The sequence below is a fragment of the Pristis pectinata genome, chromosome 5, assembly GCF_009764475.1.
Source record: "Pristis pectinata isolate sPriPec2 chromosome 5, sPriPec2.1.pri, whole genome shotgun sequence".
Lineage (NCBI taxonomy): Eukaryota > Metazoa > Chordata > Chondrichthyes > Rhinopristiformes > Pristidae > Pristis > Pristis pectinata.
The window spans coordinates 54,051,398-54,070,850 of NC_067409.1; the positions used below are offsets into that span (position 1 = coordinate 54,051,398).

General features: G+C 43.8%; 1 protein-coding gene across 5 annotated transcripts in view; it reads left to right on the top strand.

Annotated features, from left to right (window-relative positions):
- Positions 1 to 17,218, top strand: part of sema5a (sema domain, seven thrombospondin repeats (type 1 and type 1-like), transmembrane domain (TM) and short cytoplasmic domain, (semaphorin) 5A) — a 166,896-nt gene extending 149,678 nt beyond the window's left edge. For all 5 annotated transcript variants that reach the window (XM_052016670.1, XM_052016671.1, XM_052016669.1 and 2 more), the window contains 4 exons: positions 298 to 453; positions 11,388 to 11,432; positions 11,535 to 11,746; positions 12,685 to 17,218. In XM_052016670.1, coding sequence (XP_051872630.1) covers positions 298 to 453; positions 11,388 to 11,432; positions 11,535 to 11,746; positions 12,685 to 12,804 — 533 coding nt within the window. In that variant the 3' untranslated portion in view covers positions 12,805 to 17,218. The remainder of the gene's footprint in view (positions 1 to 297; positions 454 to 11,387; positions 11,433 to 11,534; positions 11,747 to 12,684) is intronic.
- Positions 17,219 to 19,453: the final 2,235 nt, after the last annotated feature.

Here is a 19,453-nt window from a genome sequence, read left to right on the forward strand (position 1 = left end):
AATTGAATCTCAAAAGCTAGCACAGAGGAGACTTTCAGCTGATGGTATCAAAACTGGGCTGTTTCTAAGTTCATACATGAAGGTTTGTTATGGGAATATTCTTTCCTGATCAAAATGGTCGGACGATATTTTGTCATCCATTACTCTTTATTTTGTTCAATAGTAAAAAGAGATGAAGCACTTGAAAACTATCAGTGAAATGTTTCAGAAAGTAAAGAATGGTTCATTATTTATTTATTGCTTGAAGGTGCCATCTTTATGCTGAGAGTATGTTTAACATTTTCTCTTCCTATGCAGATAACTGGTCAGAGTGGTCATCATGGTCGGAGTGTGAAGTATCAGGTTCACAACGACGTACTCGCCATTGTAAAATATTATTTCCAGTGGGTTACCAGTGTTCTGAGAATAGCAGTGAGAGCCGAGCCTGTACCTATGACTCCAATTTCATCCCAGGTAAGAAGCAGGCTGAATGCAGTCAGGAAGAGGTAACTTTAATTCAAACTTTAACAGAAAACCAATCCATAATTAACTATGAAGTTAAATACTCATATTTATCTCACCTCTTTAAAAAAAAATTGGGGGTGATATTTAGATTTGGCGCAAGGTGCAAAACAAACCTCCTACTTGGGCACGCACTCGATTTCCCATTCCATTGCAGCAGTACTACATAAAAAGCAGCATCAATATTCAGGATGATCAATTCTGACCTAGCAAATCATAGGCAAAAAATCTGTTTTTCAACATTTTGCAAATGAAAATTGTTTTTTTTTGGAGTGGAATGCAATTACGATGTTTCTCAGGTTGTTTCACCAGGCTCTTCCTGTTATGCATCATGTTTCTACAGGTCAGCAGTTTTCTGTGCCAGAAGCATGCGTAATGATATAATTCCCTTTGCAATTCTCATTTAGAACACTGCCAGGAATAACTAGTTCATGTTGTTCTGAAGCACTTGGCACTGGGGTCACTGGCACAACTTGAAAGGGCCAATGACTTGCCATTCCACTACACTTCCAGCCTGATTCACAACTCGCTCCAGTAACTGCCCATCCCAGGCTCCCAATTCACCATTCAATCCCTTGCCAGCTTGCTTCCTCCACAATTCCAGGACCCCAACACACCATCCCCTCACCCTCCACTGTCAAACCACATCTCTTCATTTGCCCCACTCCCCAATCCATTTGTAGATGCCAAGCCAGCAATTTGCCAAATCTCAACTACATTCCAAGGACCCACTGGACATTTGCCCCTTGCCCTGATGACTCCCTACTTTATAATCTGTGACTCCTGGGCTCAAACTTGGATCTGTCTCTCTATTTGCACTTGGCACTGGGTGTTGTGGGCAAGGAAAATAGCATTTCCTGTGTGAAGCTGATTTAGTGGTGCTCTGTGCCTTGGGCCTGAGGTACTAATGAACCTGCAAGCAGCAGTCTCATGACCAGAGCATCCCATTTAATGCATTTGACAAGGTGCCATGCAAGAGAGGAGCTCCTGATATTGGGAGAAGTGTGTTAGCATGGATTGAAGATTGATTCTCACATAGAAGACAGAGTTGGAACAAATGGGCCTTTATCATGCTGGGGGCATGTGTGTGTTCCAAGGTTCAGGTCTTAGCCTTCTATTATTTACTATTTACTGTATTAATGACCTGGAGGAGGGGGAAAGTCTGCCAATAACATGAAAATAGGTGAGAGATCATGTTGCAATGAAGATATTTGGACTCTGCAACAGGATATAAGTAGGTTGGGTGAAAGCTTGGCAAATGGAGTTTAATGTGGTAAAGTGTGAGGTCATGCACCTTGATAAGAGGAATCTAGAGGCAGACTATAAATGGAGAAAGATTGCAGATGGGTGACGTACTGAGGGGATTAGTTGTTCTGCATGCAATTCACTAAAAGTTAGCAAGCAGGTGCAGCAAGTGGTTAGGAAGATAAACATATTGACCTTTATTGCAAGAGAGTTGGAGTTAGAAATAGGCCAAAATCACACCTGTACAGTGTTAATATTCGTTATGTAAGATAAGATAAATCAGCATCCCAAAAGAGATTCACTAGGCCAATTCCTGGGATGAGAGGGTTGTCACAAGCAGCTAAAGAAATTAGGTAAGTATTCTTTGGAGTTTGGAAGAATGAGGGGTGATCTTATTGAAATATATAAGATATTAAGGGGGCATGACAGATACTGAGATGTTTCCACCAGTGGGAGAACCTCAAACAAAGGGATACACTTGCTAGATTATTAAGCAGTCATTTAAAACTGGGATGCATGGGAATTTCTCACAGAAGATGCTGAATCTCTGGAATTCTCCACTGTGGAAGGTGGTGCGGGCTAAATCATTAGGGGTAATGAAAGAGGAGGTAGATAACTTTCTCAAAGATGAGGGAATTGAGGGCTATGAGGAGCTGGCACAGAAGAGCAGATGAGCCCTGGGGCAGATCAGCCATGTTCATATTGAGTGGTGGGGCTGGCTTGAGGAGTGCTTTCGCATACTCCTGCTAATATCTTCTTTTATTCTGCAGCCTGCTATGTCTGGAAATGTAAAGCATGACATTTATTTTAACTCCTGTTTTAAGAACTATATTGTTACCCAAAACTGAAATCAGCAGCAAAACGAATGTGCAGAGTAAGGCCATGCAATAACTTCCTGGCATAGGAACAATGTTGTTTTGGCTGCTTGTTACACTTTTCCCAGGATAGATGAAAGTCAAGACCGAGTAGGGTTAATGTTGGAGAGCCAGTCCAACTGCAGAATGTAGTTTTGCACAGACTGAACATTTAAATTCCCTAAAGATTAAGAATGTTAGGAATAGAGGGAGGAGAAAGAAAGGGTATAACAAACTGAAAGTTAGATGAAGAATTGGAGGCCTTAGGCCTAATGATAAGGCTTTGTACTTATTGTACTGTTGGGTTTGGCAGCTATAAACCCAATTGGGTCTGCACTATGGCTGCCTTTGGATGTGGGTGGGGGTGTGGGGGTGGGGGGGAGGAAGGTAGGAAATGTCATAAGGTGCTGTGTGTGGAACAGGAAATGAATTGGCAACTGGTAAGGCAGGACTTGCTGCAGGATGCAGGAATCGTATGGGGACCAGCAGATAAGCAGTAAGTGGGTGGTGGGGAAGGTAGGTTAGAAATTGAAGTCTAGAATTTGAGAAATCAGGGGCTGGTCAGTGTTTGGTAGATCACAGGGACAGATGGGCTGGAGATCTTGTGGACCAGTGAATGCCAGAGGGGGCAAGGATGAAGTCAAATAATGTACTTACTTGGCAGGCATCCCCGTCTGGCACTGTGTTGGTAAGATTACATTGCTGCTGGAGGGCCCATTGGCAGGTGTCCTCAGAACAACATGGTGCAAATTTCCCTGCGAGCTTCCAAAAGGAGTGTTGGTCAGGGCATGATATCATCCCATATGACCATTATGTGGAAATTCTGTAAGGGTTGCATGGTTCATTCCTGCCAGGATGTGTCCTGTTGAATTTCCACAGTAACACAAAACAATCCAAAGTGGTCCTTGGCAAATCTGACACCATTTGCAAATTGTACCCATTATAAATATTTTCTTAACACTCATTTCATTTATAGTGGCCAATTAACCTACCAACCTGCTAGCCTTTGGGCTGATGGAGGAAACCAGAGCTTCCAGATGAAATCCAGGCAGTCAGAGAGAATGTGCAAACTCCACGTGGGTTTCTGGTGCAGTGAAGTTTGCATTATTAAAAGTGACATTACCCAAAGAGGATAGAGATCCAGACTAATTTTTTCACTTGTAGCGGTTGCTACCGCGGAATAAAACAAGACTCTACTCGGAGGATTGTCAAACAGAACTGGTTTATTTTCCCGCCTTGCGTGGGCCCTTTAAGGGAGAAAACTCCCGCCCAAAAAAAACCGGCAGTGACGTAAGTCCTACGTCATCAGGACTTTCCCGCGCGCGGGTTCTCCCCGTCGCTCGGAAAGACGAGGCCCGCCGCCATCTTGGGCCTCGTCGCTCCGACGCCGCGCGACCCGACTGCCAAGCCGGTTCGCCCGACTAGACGGTGAGTCGCCACACAACCCCCCCCAGAACCGGCGAGACAGTCCCCAAGGTCCGTGGGCTGTGCCAGCTGCCGCTTAGGGGGGCGGCCTCTGCGTCGCGGCGTGGCAACCTCGACAGGCTGTTGCAGATCCAAATGGGCCGGTTTGAGACGGTCCGCCGTGAAAACCTGTTCCCTGCCTCCAATGTCCAAAATAAAAGTGGATCCGTTATTCCGTATGACTCGGAACGGTCCCTCATATGGTCGTTGCAATGGCGCCCGAGGTGTGCCCCTGCGAACGAAAACAAACTTACAGTCCCGTAGTTCCTTGGGCTGGCAGGATGGGGCTTGACCGTGCCATGAGGTGGGAATTGGGGCCAAGGCGCCAAGCTTCTCGCGCAGTCTTTGTAGGACTGCTGGGGGTTGTTCCCCTTGGTCCCGAAGGGCAGGTATGAAATCCCCGGGGACAACTAGTGGCGCCCTGTATACAAGCTCAGCTGACAAAGTGCGGAGGTCTTCTTTGGGGGCAGTGCGTATGCCGAGCAGGACCCAAGGCAGCTCGTCAACCCAGTTAGGACCCTTCAGGCAGGCCATCAAGGCCGATTTCAGATGGCGGTGAAAACGTTCCACCAACCCGTTTGATTGAGGATGGTAGGCCGTGGTGGTGTGCAGCTGCATCCCTAGCAGGTTCGCTAATGCAGCCCAGAGACTGGAAGTGAATTAGGTGCCTCTGTCTGAAGTGATGTGGGCCGGAACGCCAAAACGTGAGACCCAAGTTGTGAGCAGCGCTCGGGCGCAGGAATCAGTTGTGATGTCAGTCAGTCAGGGGGGTTGCCTCAGGCCACCTCGTGAACCGGTCCACGATGGTAAGGAGGTACCGGGCTCCTCTTGAAACCGGCAGAGGGCCCACGAGGTCGACGTGTATGTGGTCGAACCGCCTACGGGTAGGCTCGAACTGCTGTGGTGGGACCTTGGTGTGTCGCTGGATTTTTGACGTCTGGCAGTGCGGACAAGTCCTGGCCCACTCACTGACCTGTTTGCGCAGGCCATGCCAGACAAACTTGCTGGCGACCAGTCGGACAGTAGATCTGATGGACGGGTGCGTCAACCCATGTACCGAGTCAAAAACGCGTCTCCGCCAGGCTGCAGGGACTATAGGGCGGGGCTGACCAGTCGCAACGTCGCAAAGTAGGGTCCGCTGACCTGGACCAACCAAGAAATCTCGGAGCTGCAGACCCGAGACTGCGGTTCTGTAGCTGGGCAGTTCGTCGTCGGCTTGCTGTGCGTCAGCCAGGGCCGTGTAGTCGACACCCAAGGATAGGTTGTGGATGGTTGGTCTGGAAAGTGCATCAGCAACAACATTATCCTTTCCGGAGACATGTTGGATGTCAGTTGTGAACTCGGAAATGTAGGATAATTGTCTCTGCTGACGAGCTGACCAGGGATCGGAGACTTTGGAGAAGGCAAAGGACAGAGGCTTATGATCGGTGAAAGGCCTGCCTTCTAGAAAGTATCGGAAATGCCGGACCGCCAGATACAGTGCTAGAAGTTCCCGATCAAAAGCGCTGTACTTCAGTTCGAGCGGTCTAAGGTGTTTGCTGAAAAATGCCAAGGGTTGCCAGCGGCCTTCGAGTAGCTGTTCCAGTACCCCACCCACCGCGGTGTTGGACGCGTCTACCGTGAGGGCAGTCGGGACGTCAGTCCTGGGGTGTACCAGCATCGTGGCGTCTGCCAGGGCGTCTTTGGCCTTAACGAAAGCAGCCGCAGCTTCGTCAGTCCAGGTGATGTCCTTGCCCTTACCAGCCAGCAGCGAGAACAGAGGGCGCATGATACGGGCTGCTGCAGGGATGAAACGATGGTAAAAGTTGACCATCCCAAGGAATTCCTGTAGGCCTTTGACTGTGTCGGGGCGGGCAAAATGGCGGATAGCATCCACCTTGGCGGGTAGGGGTGTTGCCCCGTCGCTGGTGATTTTGTGGCCGAGGAAATCGATAGAGTCAAGTCCGAATTGGCACTTGGACGGGTTAATCGTGAGGCCGAAATCGCGGAGGCGGGAATACAGCTGGCGGAGGTGGGAAAGGTGTTCCTGGCGGTTACGGCTGGCGATCAGTATGTCGTCCAAGTAAATGAACACGAAGTCCAGGTCTCGGCCTACCGCGTCCATCAGCCGCTGGAAGGTCTGCACGGCGTTCTTAAGGCCGAACGGCATCCGAAGGAATTCGAACAGGCCGAATGGGGTGATAATCGCAGTTTTGGGGACGTCATCCGGATAGACCGGGATTTGGTGGTATCCCCTAACGAGGTCCACTTTGGAAAAGATGCGGGCCCCGTGTAAGTTCGCTACGAAGTTCTGGATGTGAGGGATGGGATAGCGGTCCGGGGTGGTGGCGTCATTCAGCCTGCGGTAGTCGCCGCAGGGCCTCCACCCTCCGGTGGCTTTGGGGACCATGTGCAGGGGGGAGGCCCAGGGGCTGTCTGACCTGCGAACAATCCCCAGCTCCTCCATGTGACGGAACTCTTCCTTTGCCAGGCGGAGCTTGTCTGGAGGTAATCGTCGTGCTCGGGCATGAAGGGGTGGCCCTGTGGTAATGATGTGGTGTCGTACCTCATGTGTGGGCCTAGAATTTGTAAACGAAGGTGCCAAAATCGATGGGAATTCGGCTAGGAGCTTGGCGAAATCGTCGCCAGAAAGGGAAATGGAGTCCAGGCGCGGGGCTGGTGGGCTGATTTCTCCCAGGGGATAGGTCCGGAGAGTGCTAGAGTGAACTAACCGCTTCCTTCGCAGGTCGACTAACAGGTTGTGGGCCCGAAGGAAATCGGCTCCTGGGAGTGGTCGGGCGACGGTGGCAAGGGTAAAGGTCCAGGTAAAACGGCTGCCGCCAAAGTGTAATTGAAGCGTACGGGTGCCGAAAGACCGCATCGTTGTACCGTTGGTGGCATTGAGTAGAGGACCTGGTGGCCTGTCACGAGTGTCGCGGCCTGTCGGGGGCAAAATACTGACCTCCGCTCCAGTATCAACGAGGAAACGCCATCCAGATTTCTTGTCCTGAACGAAGAGGAGGCTCTGTCGGCGGCCAGCCGCCGTAGCCATCAGCGGTGGCTGGCCCTGGCGTTTCCCTGAAACTTGCAGGGTGGGCGGCATCAACGGGCCTCCGCACCCCACCTCTGATGGTAGAAGCACAGCTGGTCACCCGTGTCGTCGTCTGCGTTCCTGGGGCGTGGCTGCTCGGTTGCTGGGGCCGGGCGAGGCGGGTGTTGGGCTCGCGGCCTGGTGATTTGACTGACGGACGAACCGCTCTCGCGCTTGGCCCTCCACAGGACATCTGCCCGGGCGGCCACCTCACGGGGGTTGCTGAAGTCGGCGTCAGCTAACAACAAGTGGATGTCATCGGGGAGCTGTTCGAGGAAGGCCTGTTCGAACATCAGACATGGCTTGTGTCCCTCGGCCAATGCCAGCATCTCATTCATTAGGGCGGATGGGGATCTGTCCCCCAGGCCATCCAGATGAAGCAGGCGGGCGGCGCACTCACGACGGGAGAGGCCGAAGGTCCGGATCAAAAGGTCTTTGAAAGCCGGGTACTTATCTTCCTCCGGAGGCGACTGGATGAAGTCTCCAACCTGGGCGGCTGTCTCCTGGTCCAGAGAGCTAACCACATGGTAGTACTTCGTGGAGTCGGAGGTGATCCGCCGAAGGTGGAATTGCGCTTCGGCCTGGTCAAACCAGACGCTGGGCCGAAGTGTCCAAAAGGTGGGCAGCTTGAGGGCCACTGCGTTGGCTGCTGCGCTGTCATCCATTTCGCGGGTCCAAAAGCCGTTTGGACCGTCGGGGTCACCAATGTAGCGGTTGCTACCGCGGAATAAAACAAGACTCTACTCGGAGGATTGTCAAACAGAACTGGTTTATTTTCCCGCCTTGCGCGGGCCCTTTAAGGGAGAAAACTCCCGCCCAAAAAAAACCGGCAATGACGTAAGTCCTACGTCATCAGGACTTTCCCGCGCGCGGGTTCTCCCCGTCGCTCGGAAAGACGAGGCCCGCCGCCATCTTGGGCCTCGTCGCTCCGACGCCGCGCGACCTGACTGCCGAGCCGGTTCGCCCGACTAGACGGTGAGTCGCCACACACTGGACATTTCAGCATAATTTCAAGACCAGCAAATTTCTGTGGTGACATTTACTTGACTGATTAACTCAGAAATCTCATTGCTATTTGTCATATATTTTGCATGTACTTGTTTATCTTTGGGTTGTTACAATGTTGGCAAAGTTACTTCTATTCCTCTTCTCACATTTCCCTAAGTAAATGGTAGAGGGTTCTCTTCCTAGAATCACTACAGGCCTAATAATGATTGTAATGTTGTTAGGTTGGTAAATTCATGTATTCAACAAACTGTCAAGTCCTGAATGGTCTAAAGTGTCATTTTGGCTCTACACACATAGGTGAGTATTACATCACACTCTCTATGTTGATCCTTGTAGATGGTGAGATGAATCATTCATCAGTGTATCTAGTCTCTGCCATATTCTTGGTGCTGAGGTATGTTTGGTGCTGTTCAGCTTGTCAGTAGTGACCAAGAAACTGATGCTGGTGGGGGGGGGGGGGGGGGGGTTAAGGCATGATGGCTGGGCTACATCTTGTTCAAGATGGTCATTGCCTGTCACTTGTGTGGCTCAAAGTTATCCATCATTTATTAGTCCAAACCTGAACATTTCTTAGAGGCGTGATAAAATGTTGCTGGGGATTACTATAATTACAAGTTAAGGAGTAGTTTAGCAATATTCATCCTCCCAACTATCCCCCATTAATATGCTGCTGAATACTTAACTTAAACTATGCTGCTCTGGAAAGAAGTTGAGTGGTGGCCAAGTATTGCTGCATAGGAGATTGGAAGAAGAAATTATATGCCTTTCCAAGTACTAGTTTACACCCCTGGTGAGTGAGTAATGAGTTGTCTTTGTATGTGCTACAAACAGGACCATTCTGTTCTATGTTTGCAATCAATTTACCCAGACAATGATCTATTGTATAGGTAGAAAATGGGAAGCAAGAGACTTGCACTGGCCATTTGAATAATGTGTCTGTAGGTTACTCAAATGAAATGCTCCATCAGCAAAGTATTAACCGCAGGTTTATGTTGAGTGAACAACATTTAATTTGAAACTTGGAAGGTAAAAGTTACTTAGCATGAAGGAGAAAACAAATACACACAAAAGCAGAACACATTGATGATTAGATTTTAGAAGCAGGTTAATCCCCATTTCCAATATGTGGGAACATGTCTGGTAAATCTGACAAGCTTCCCCTACAGATTCAAATCAGACCATTAGTTGAGCAGGGCCATCTCTTTAACCAATGGAGTCAACTGCATAAATTGCAAATAATCATAAACCAAACCTCTCGCGTGACTGAAGTGGAACTGACATCTGTTCAAACATGATACAAGCACATTCCTGGTGTAAGCAGCTCTTAACTTAGCTTCCTGCTAAATAACCCTTGCTTGATCACAACTTTCTAAATATTGGTTCAACGTACCTGATCATAAGCAACTATTTTGCAAGTTCAGTTTTTGAATAACATTTCATAATTCCATTGTATTTTGAAATGTTTGTGATACAAAGACAACTCTTGACTGTGCAGTTGCATAACACTAATCTTACAAATAAGTATACATAATATTAGCTTAGTTACAACATGTAATTTTGATTTTTAAAATTACAACTTATTAGTAAATGTGCTGGAATGAAAATCACAGGAGTAAAATTTACTGCATTTTGCACTGTTTCACTGGTTTTCACCCCCTAATATTCAATGGCATTGTCATCACTGAAATTCCAACTATATCCTGGGGGATACCATTAATCAGAAATTGAATAGCAGTTGGCATGTACACAATCTGGCAATGAGAGCAGGTCAGAGGCTAGGAATCCTGCGGCAAATAACTCACCTCCTAACTCCTCAAAGCCAGCCCAACATTACAAGGCTCAAGTCACAAAATGTGATGGAATACTCTCCACTTGCCAACATTCAAGAAGCTTGACACCATATAGGACATAGCAGCCTACTTAAAAGGCACCCCATCCACAACATTCACTCAATCCACCACTGACAAACTGTAGCAGCAGTTTGTACCATCTACAGCATGCTATGCATCAACTCACCAATACTCATTAGACAGCACCTTGCAAACCCACAACCTCTACTAGCTAGAAGGACAAGGGCAGTGACAGCATAGAAGCACCGCTGCCTGGAAGTTGCCCTCTAAGCCACACACCATCCTGACTTGGAAATAAATCACTGTTCCTTTACCGTTGCTGGGTCAGAATCCTAGAACTTTCTCCCTAATGGCATTGTGGGTAGCCCCACACATCAAGGACTCCAGCAGTTCAAGAAGGCAGCTCACCACCACCTTCTCAAGGGCAAATTGGGGATGGGCAAGTAAATGCTGGCTCAGCCTACATTCCTTGAATGAACTGTTTTATTTCCTCACAGCTTCACTCCACCAGTTCTTACTCTTCCCTTGTTGGTGTTCTTCCTTTGATGGAATGTAATATTGCATAATTGGGTGTTTTCACCAACCAAGTCCAAATGGGGAATGTGATGGGATGTGTCCACCTCGAGCTTCTATTGACTTGCTACTCAAGCCCAATCCTTCTCCCTCCATTCAAAAAGCAGGGAATTCTCCAATACTTATTCCTGAAATTACTAATTAAAACAGATGTTGTCATTGTCTCTTTGTAGTTACAGTGATCTTGGGTGCTAACTGCTGCCACCTTCTGTAAATGTTAACAGTGAATATGCTACAACTGGTACATCATTGGCTGTAAAGCACTCTAGGAGTTCTAACATTGTGAAAGGAACAACTTAAACAGGTTGGAAACACATGAGACACTGCAGATACTGGAAATCTGGAGCAACAAACACAGAAGGCCGGAGAAACTCAGCTGGTCAGGCAGCATCGATAGAGGGAAATGAATGTTTCGGCTTAGACCCTTCATCAGGACTGGGAAGGAAGAGGGCAGAAGCCAGAATAAAAGGGTAGGGGGAGGGAGGAGGAGCACAAGCTGGCAGGTGAGTCCAGGTGAGAAGGGGTAGGTAGGGAGGTGGGGGTGGGGTTGACAAACAGGTTCTTCCATTCTGGGAAGTGTCACCAATTTCACTCAATGGATAACACTGATATCAATGTTCTACCCTATCACTGCTACAGATTGGATCAGGTAGCACACAGGGCTGCACAGACAGAAGTTTCTTGATCTGTGGCTCAACTGAATAAACCCACTGGCCCATTGAGTGAACTATTTTTGACAATCCTTTGAAACACTTGCATTTCAAATAAGCATTTTTATTGATGTAAATAATTCTATAACATTTTCTTAAATTATTTCCTTAGAGGTATACATTGCCAAATCCAGTTCAGTGGAGAGAAGATGTGGTGGTAAGTACTGAATTCCTAGTCAGCAATTTGAAGAAAAGTTGCAAACAATTTTATATGTTACTTAAGGAGTGCTTAATTGAATTTTTCTAAAATTCTTTGCAGAATTCAACATGTTCCATATGATTGCTGTGGGACTCAGTTGTTCCATCTTAGGCTGTCTGCTAACATTACTCGTATACACTTACTGTCAGCGATATCAACGGCAGTCCCATGATGCCACTGTCATCCATCCAATTTCTGCAGTTCCCCTCAACACAAGCATCACGAACCATGTCAATAAACTTGATAAATACGATTCTGTGGAAGCCATTAAGGTGAGACATTCCAGCTTTGAATTTTGTCCTTTTATTTCTTACAGTTTAATATGCAAAAAGTTTGCTGCTGTGCATATATTTTTCATAGAAATCTCCTAAATATTGAGGATAACTTGTTTTTTTTCTATTATTAACAACCACTAATGAATTGCACTTCAGAAATTACTCTACTGAGGGCATTTGATTAAACTAAAGGGGCATTGTGCACTAAGAAAACTTCATCCCAATTATGAAGACTATTTAATTGGAAATTGAATAATTTTTGCAGAATTTGGTGTTCCCAACACCAAACGTTTTGCTCTAATTTTGTCCTTTTATAATACAGAGAGAGAAATATTAGACTTTGTTTGGTAGGTAGAACAGAAGGTCTGACTACACATAATTTCCCATTTCAAATTGGTAGGATGGAAATCAAAGTCTGTCCATTCTGCCCTTTTATCTCTCAGTTGCTGAAGTTGAAAATTGCCATGAGCCTATTAGGAAAAAAAAGAGCAGTTAAGCCTTTACATCTTTCTTAAGAAGTACTTGCAGGAGCTTTTGAAAAAGGTCTCTATCTTTTTCTGTGGGATTACTGTTCAAAATTTTGATTGGGGAATGCTTTAATCATTTTGCTGGATTGAGGGATTTGGATTGCGCATGTTTAATAATAACCAATGGAATTTTGAAGGACAGTGTTATCAGATTTACTTTTAGTTGCAAAATTTGTAGATTGCCAAAGCCATCCAAACATAATCAGTATTGAACGCGGGAAATCTGTGCACATTGCAAAAAGAGTAAAAGTTGCTGCCCTCAAGAAAAGCTTTGAGATGGAGGTGGGAAATAAAATTCTGGTTTTAAACATAATACTTAACAGCTGAAACCCTTCAGAGTGATACAGTGAGTACATTACAAGTTATAATGTCCATAAAATAGTAATAAGCAGTATCTTTATTCTCTAGGCCTTCAACAAAAATAACTTGATCCTTGAAGAACGAAATAAATACTTCAGCCCGCATCTACATCCAAAGTCTTTCTCCAACACCTATTTCACAGACCTAAATATGTATGATGACTATTAGAGTGGACAATATCTAATTACAGACCGGACTACTAACTAAAGGACACCTTTTGAATCTGGAATGAAGATGAGACCTATACTTCCATTCTTGCCTTTTGCTCATCTATAATGTAAGCATCAGGGCTACAGTAGAAATGATCCAGAAGATGATGAATTCCGAGACAAATTGGAACTAACTAGTTCTGTTCTGCAGTGGTAGAAGTGAGGGTGGCTCACCTTCCATGAGAATGAAATATATTGTAAAGTGAGTAAAGAAATGCAAATAGTGCCTGTGAACACAACATTCATAGTTAATGAATTGTGTTTTTAGCAAGTCCTATGATGTAGCAGCAAGAACTAGAAGTAATTCATTGACTCTTTGGAAGAAAGCTATAATAAATGGAATAAGTTTTTGTGGTGCTCCCATGAGATTGTTGCAGGCTGTTTTGTAACAATATGAATGTTCAGTTGTATTGAATGTTGCCCACTTCATGCCATTCCAAAAGCCCTGCCAGCTGCGACTTGTAGATCAATGTCTGTTATATTCAATTTTTCCAAAATAGTGAAAAAGCAGATCTTAAATATGGCTGTGTTGCTATTTCATTTTACATGATCTATTGTCTGTCTCATTATTGACCAGTTTAAATTTAGTGTTTAAGAATGCAGACAATCATGAAAATATTTTCCATGTGAAACTCGCGCAACTGCAAATAACTGACCGAATAGTATAAATGGTTGACTATGTACTTAGTTTAACAAGATGGTCAGTTGACCCACTGACTGCATTAATAACTGTAATGCTGAATCTAAAAGTGACTTCTGTACAGTCCATCTGCTGTAAATATTTGCAGCTTTGCTGTATTTAGGCTAATTATCCTATTTCTGGTTTGTGTGGAGAATCCTATGGTTGCAGATTCAGATTGCTTCTCACAACCAGTATCTTCTGCATGAGATATATTACAGTAGTTGCAGAGTAATTTTCTGCCTGATTGTTTGTTGTGTTTTATGGGGCTTCTGTCAGCTCTGTATCAGATGTGAGTTTTGTGTTTTACATTATATTCAGTATTATGCTAAATTTTTAGCAGATGTACAACTATTTGATTCAGTTAACAAATGATTATTTGTTTTTAGTAAGCTCATAATAGAAAACCAAGATAACATCAACTACTATATTGAACCCTTGACAGTTTGAGAATACAATACTAGCAAAGGGGGTTTAATTTCCTCTATTGCAGCTTGAAGCATTCTAATCAGATTCCTTTGCACACTATTTTAGTGTAATCTGCGATCTCATTAGTATAACTGGGTTAAAAAGTTTGTTAAAGTATCTCTCATAGAATATTTATATGAAAGCATAAGTAGCATGTTACCAGCTAGCAAACTCAAAGATATTTATTGCAACTTGAACTGGTAAATGTCAACGTCATGCTTCCAGATCAGATCAGCAGTTGAAACAACGAGGGCTAGAAATTGTCTTGTGTAGCAAAATCTGTTATGCACCGAGTGAATTTCATCTAAAACCTGATCATTGCACACAATCAGTCATTAGTATGTGCATAGCACACCCACAATTTTGACCTGGGTTGCCCATGTGGATGAGGTGCATATGTGTGTGGGGTGGTGTCGATCAGCTGCTTTGCACATGTTGATGTCACCAGCATTAAATTTGCATAGACAAGGACCTCAAATGGCACAGGCTATTTACACCAAATCAGGCCTTATTTATAGATTTAAAAGGGACCAATGCTTGCATGCATCTGTCACGTGAAGAATTTCTAGCCCTGTAGTTTTTTGTCACTATTACACAAACACACAAGGAAAAGATTTGTGGAAGTCCTGAGAATAACTATTTTTCTCTCCATAATCAACAATCCACCAAAATAAAAATCACACTTTAAGTTGAAAAAGTTACAACTTGATCATTATATATGATAAGCTAAAAGTTTAAAAAAAATTGAGAACAAAGGCAATATGAAATTAAAATGGAAAATGCTGGAAACACATAAATCAGGCAGCATCTATGGAGAGAAAATCAAAGTTTAACATTTCAGGTCAAGGAAAAGTCTGCACCTCCCATTAATTCCAGACCCCATCCCACATGTTTACATGGAATGTTATTGACCTGAACCATTAACTCTGTTTCTCTTTCCGCAGATCTTGTTTAACTTGAATATTTCCAGCAATTTCTGTTTTTTTTTCACCATTTTTTAAATTTCTACTTGAATATTTGAGGTGTAGCTCTTGACTGAATGAAGTGTATTTAAAAGAAAGCATTGTGCATTGTATACAGCCTAATTTATCTGTTTTGACATTTTATATAGGGATGGTTTATAATAGCATCATTAAATACCATAATACAAAACCAAAAAACCTTTTGACTATAAATTTTACAGAGTAGTATTCATGCCTGACTTTGTGTGATTCAGAGATTTATTAGAGGGTGGCCACTGAGTTTAATGTAACCTGCACAATGTTTGTTAATGATGGTTAATTGTGCAGTGTGCAATGAATACTTCCTTTAGTTCTCAGTATGTGTCTTCAGGCCTCTGTGGACAGTGCAGAGAGATGAAAGTTAGATGCCTGTCATTAGGAGAATGAACAATGATAGCAGCATTTTTATGGAAAGCAACATTTAATTTAAATAATGTGAATCCTGGCCCTCACCATTGGTCTAGTAACTGGAACGCAGTATCAATGGTAGCAGAAAGGATAACTGAGTGAATTTTATAACGATGGCCAATCTGCCACTGCCAACTCAGTGACAAATTCACCATTTACCTCAGTACTTCTATATTGCTTTTATTAATGCCAGTGATTTTTAATGTTTAATTGGAGTAAAATTAAATATACTCAGCACTTCATATGAACATTGACTATACCAAGTAATCACACTTTGGTGCTACATTTGTTCCAACTGGCCTAAATAAAACCACAGTAATCACTAGCATGCCCACTCAGAGTTCTAACTAGCTCACTCCCACATTGCGTGGATGATAAGGTCATGTTGAAACCCTACTTTCAATAGGTTAGTGGAATGCAAAGCAGCCATATCCCTTTGTCAGAACTCTATACTTCACAGAACAGTACATAGAACAGGAACAGGCCCTTCGGCCCACAATGTGCCAAAGTAATTAAACTAGTAATTAAATGCCTAACTAAACTAGTTCCTTCTGCCTACACAATGTCCATATCCCCCCCCTACCATGGGGGTCTTTATCAAACACCTTACTAAAATCCACGTAGACAACATCCACAGCTCTATCGTCATCGATCACCTTCGTCACCTCCTTGAAAAACTCAATCAAGTTAGTAAGACATGACTTGCCCTGCACAAAGCCATGCTGACTGGTTTTCCAAATGGTCATAAATCCTATCCCTTAGAATCCTCTCAGTAGCTTCCCTAACACTGACGTGAGACTCACCGGACTATAGTTTTTAGGATTTTCCCTATTTCCCTTCGTGAACAAAGGAACAACATTAGCTACTCGCCAGTCCTCCTGGGACCTCACCTGCGGCTAGAGAGGACATGAAGATCTTGGTCAAGGCCCCAGCAATCTCGCCTCTTGTCTCTCTCAATGACCCGGGGTGTATCCCTCCAGGCCCTGGGGACTTATCCACCTTAATGTTTTTTTTGAGAGACCCAACATTTCCTCTTCCTTTATTTCAAAATGACATGGCATATTAGCACTTCAGCTTCAGATAGGCCTGTTTCTCAAATGCATAATGAGCTGTCATTTTCTCAGACTGTTACAGAGGTAGAGCACTCGTGAACAGATATTATTGTAAAATTAAAACTGTCCTTTCATGAAAAAAGGATGAGCAAAAATAATGAGAAGTTCATACCAATGATCACTGCACTTTTTTTCCCAGATCCTATACAGAAGTACAAGAACACCTCTAAAAAAGACACTTAATTTCAGTCATGAAGGTAGTCTTCTGTGGCAGACTTGCAGTGCTCTTTTAGAGCACCCTATAATGGTATTCATGGGATAAGTCTATGATCAAGTAATCTTTGTTTTTAATATGATTTGCATGGAAAAAGTTTGCTGATTCGGTGTGATGCCCCGCACTGAGCACTACTTGGCACCTGTTGTTTGGAGAAAGACCATGCAAAGTGATGCAATACACTACAATCCCACCTGATTGAGGGAGTTAAAGCAGGGAGAAGTTAAGGGGAGAAACTGGGTAAGGAAAAATTATTGACTTTGCTATGTACAGATGCCCACTGGAACTTGTAAAGAATGCTCCTTGGGTTGATGGAACTTTTGCTGGAAAACGTTAAATGGATTGCCCAATGGAGTGTGATTTGTTGATTTGTTGCTGTGTATTATGTAAAATGTATGCAATGTATTTCAGCACAATCTCATTGTAAAATAATTGTATTATATTTTTGTATTTTAGCTAAATGTAAATAATGTTTCTTGAACGGAACCACGTGTGACCATCAGAAATAAAAGTGTTTGTAAATATGTGTCTCATGAACAAGAAGCAGAGAGGATAATGTGAAAGAGAATTATGTGATGATAAATGGCAATAGAGCTGAAAACTGACGGTTAATTTTTACTACAAACAATATTCTTCCATTTTGATTAATGTTCTCTATTGTTCAAATAAAAGCACATAGCACATTCTTAAAAGAGCTGACAGAGATGAAAATTTGAGTGCATGGAGTCTGTGAGGAACTTGTGCCAGGGGTCAGTCATTGGTTAGAGAAGAGATGAAAGATTTCCATCTCTGATGGTGCACATGTAGCAAGTAGTTGGAAAAGTAAACATTTGCAGAGACTGGAAATCTAAAATAAAATGGAAAATGCAGGAAATGTTAAGCAAATAAGGCAGCAGTTTGGAGAGAGAGAAACAGTTTCAGGTTAATAACCTTTCATTGGAATTAGAAAATTGAGAAATAAAGTTTGTTTCAAATTGCAGAGTGCAGGAGGGTGGAAAGCACAAAGGGTATGTCTGAGGAAGGAGACCAAGGGGATTCAGATGACAGTCTAAGAGCGTGGTGAATACTTGTTAATGATAGCTGATCTTTTTGATTTTGGATCCTATTAGGATTGCACTAACTTGAGGCAGCTTTTGTGTCATTTGCAACCTGCAAATGGGCAGGAAAGGAATCCATAGCCAGAGATCTGGAAACATGGGATTTCTGGTTCTGATGTAAATTTAAATTGACCCAGTTCTCAATAACTGCTAACTACCAAGTGGTTATTGTATTTCTAGTAGTCTTTCTGGTGTGTTTCGATATCATCTCACTTCAAAGCATCTTATTATAAAAGGAGAAACATTGAGTCATTGACTGCTGTTGCTTTCTGAACCCAACAAAACTTCTATTTAGCAGTAAATGTCAGTGTTTTACATGCAGATGAAATCATAAAATATTTGAAGGCAAAAACAAACCAACACAAGGACTGCCAACTCTGGTTCAGCATCTCCTGTCATATTCACTATGTATGCCCAATCAAAACAGATTTAGAACAGAAAGGTCTAAAGAAAATAAAGTTTCTTCTTGTAGGTTATTTGGACAATGTCCAAGAAATTAACCTATACTTCTTAGTGACTCTGGAATAATCCTGGCAGGTCAGAAACCTTATCAATCACAAGACCTGCCACTCTACAGCAATTTCTCTCAACAGTTAACCACTAATTGACCACCACATGTATTGTTTCAGATCATGGGTCCTCTGTCCTCAAACAAGTTAAAAAATATTTATGAGTATGAACCCAACAGCAGAATTTTAGAGGTGGCATTGGCCACCTTTGTCATCAAAGTCGCCTCTGACTGAGCATCAGCAAGGAGCCAAGTGAAACTGAAATTAATGGTCATCAAAGAGCAAACACTCCAAAGCTGGAGTCATACTTGATTCAAAAGAATCCCAGCCCTAGGACAGCACTGTCCTAGGGCCAACCACCTACAGCTACGTTATCAAAGGCCTTGTCAAGAGTGTGGATGTTTACTGATGATGGCACAATGTTTTATTCCATTTTCCACTGCTCAGAAAATAAAACAGTTCATGCTTGTATGCAGTAAAACGAAGACAACACTTGAGAATGGGCTAATAATCAGAAATTAACCTTGATGTCATGCCAGTCCCATCCATGACAAGCACCCACAAGAGGGAGTCTGATCACCAGCACATGATGTTTTAATGCATCATCTTTGAGTAACCCCACAATCAATACTATGGGAGTCACCACTGACATGAACTCAGCTGGTCCTGGATAAAAGTGCAAGTCAGAGGCTGGGTATCCTTTAGTGAGTGACACCACCTGATACACCATTTACAAGGCATCATCCAGAGCAAAGCAACGTACTTGATTAACACCCCATCCACCATCCTAAACACTTACAATGGGGGCACAGTGGTTGCAGTGTGCTGTTTCATAATTGCACTGCAGATAGTCACCTTTCATAGCACCTCTCAGTTCCACATCTACCACAAAGGTGGTCAGGGGCAGCAGTTTCATGGAAACAGCCACTTCAGGTTTGCCTGCATGTCACATGCCATCCTGATTTGCAAATATATAATCATTGCTTCATTCTATCTGGGTCTAAATCCTGGAACTCCCTACCAAACATCACTATGGGAGTACAATCATCAGAAGGACTGCAGCAGTTCATGAATGTAACGCTAAATCACAACTGCAAGATGTTTAGGTATGGGCAATAAA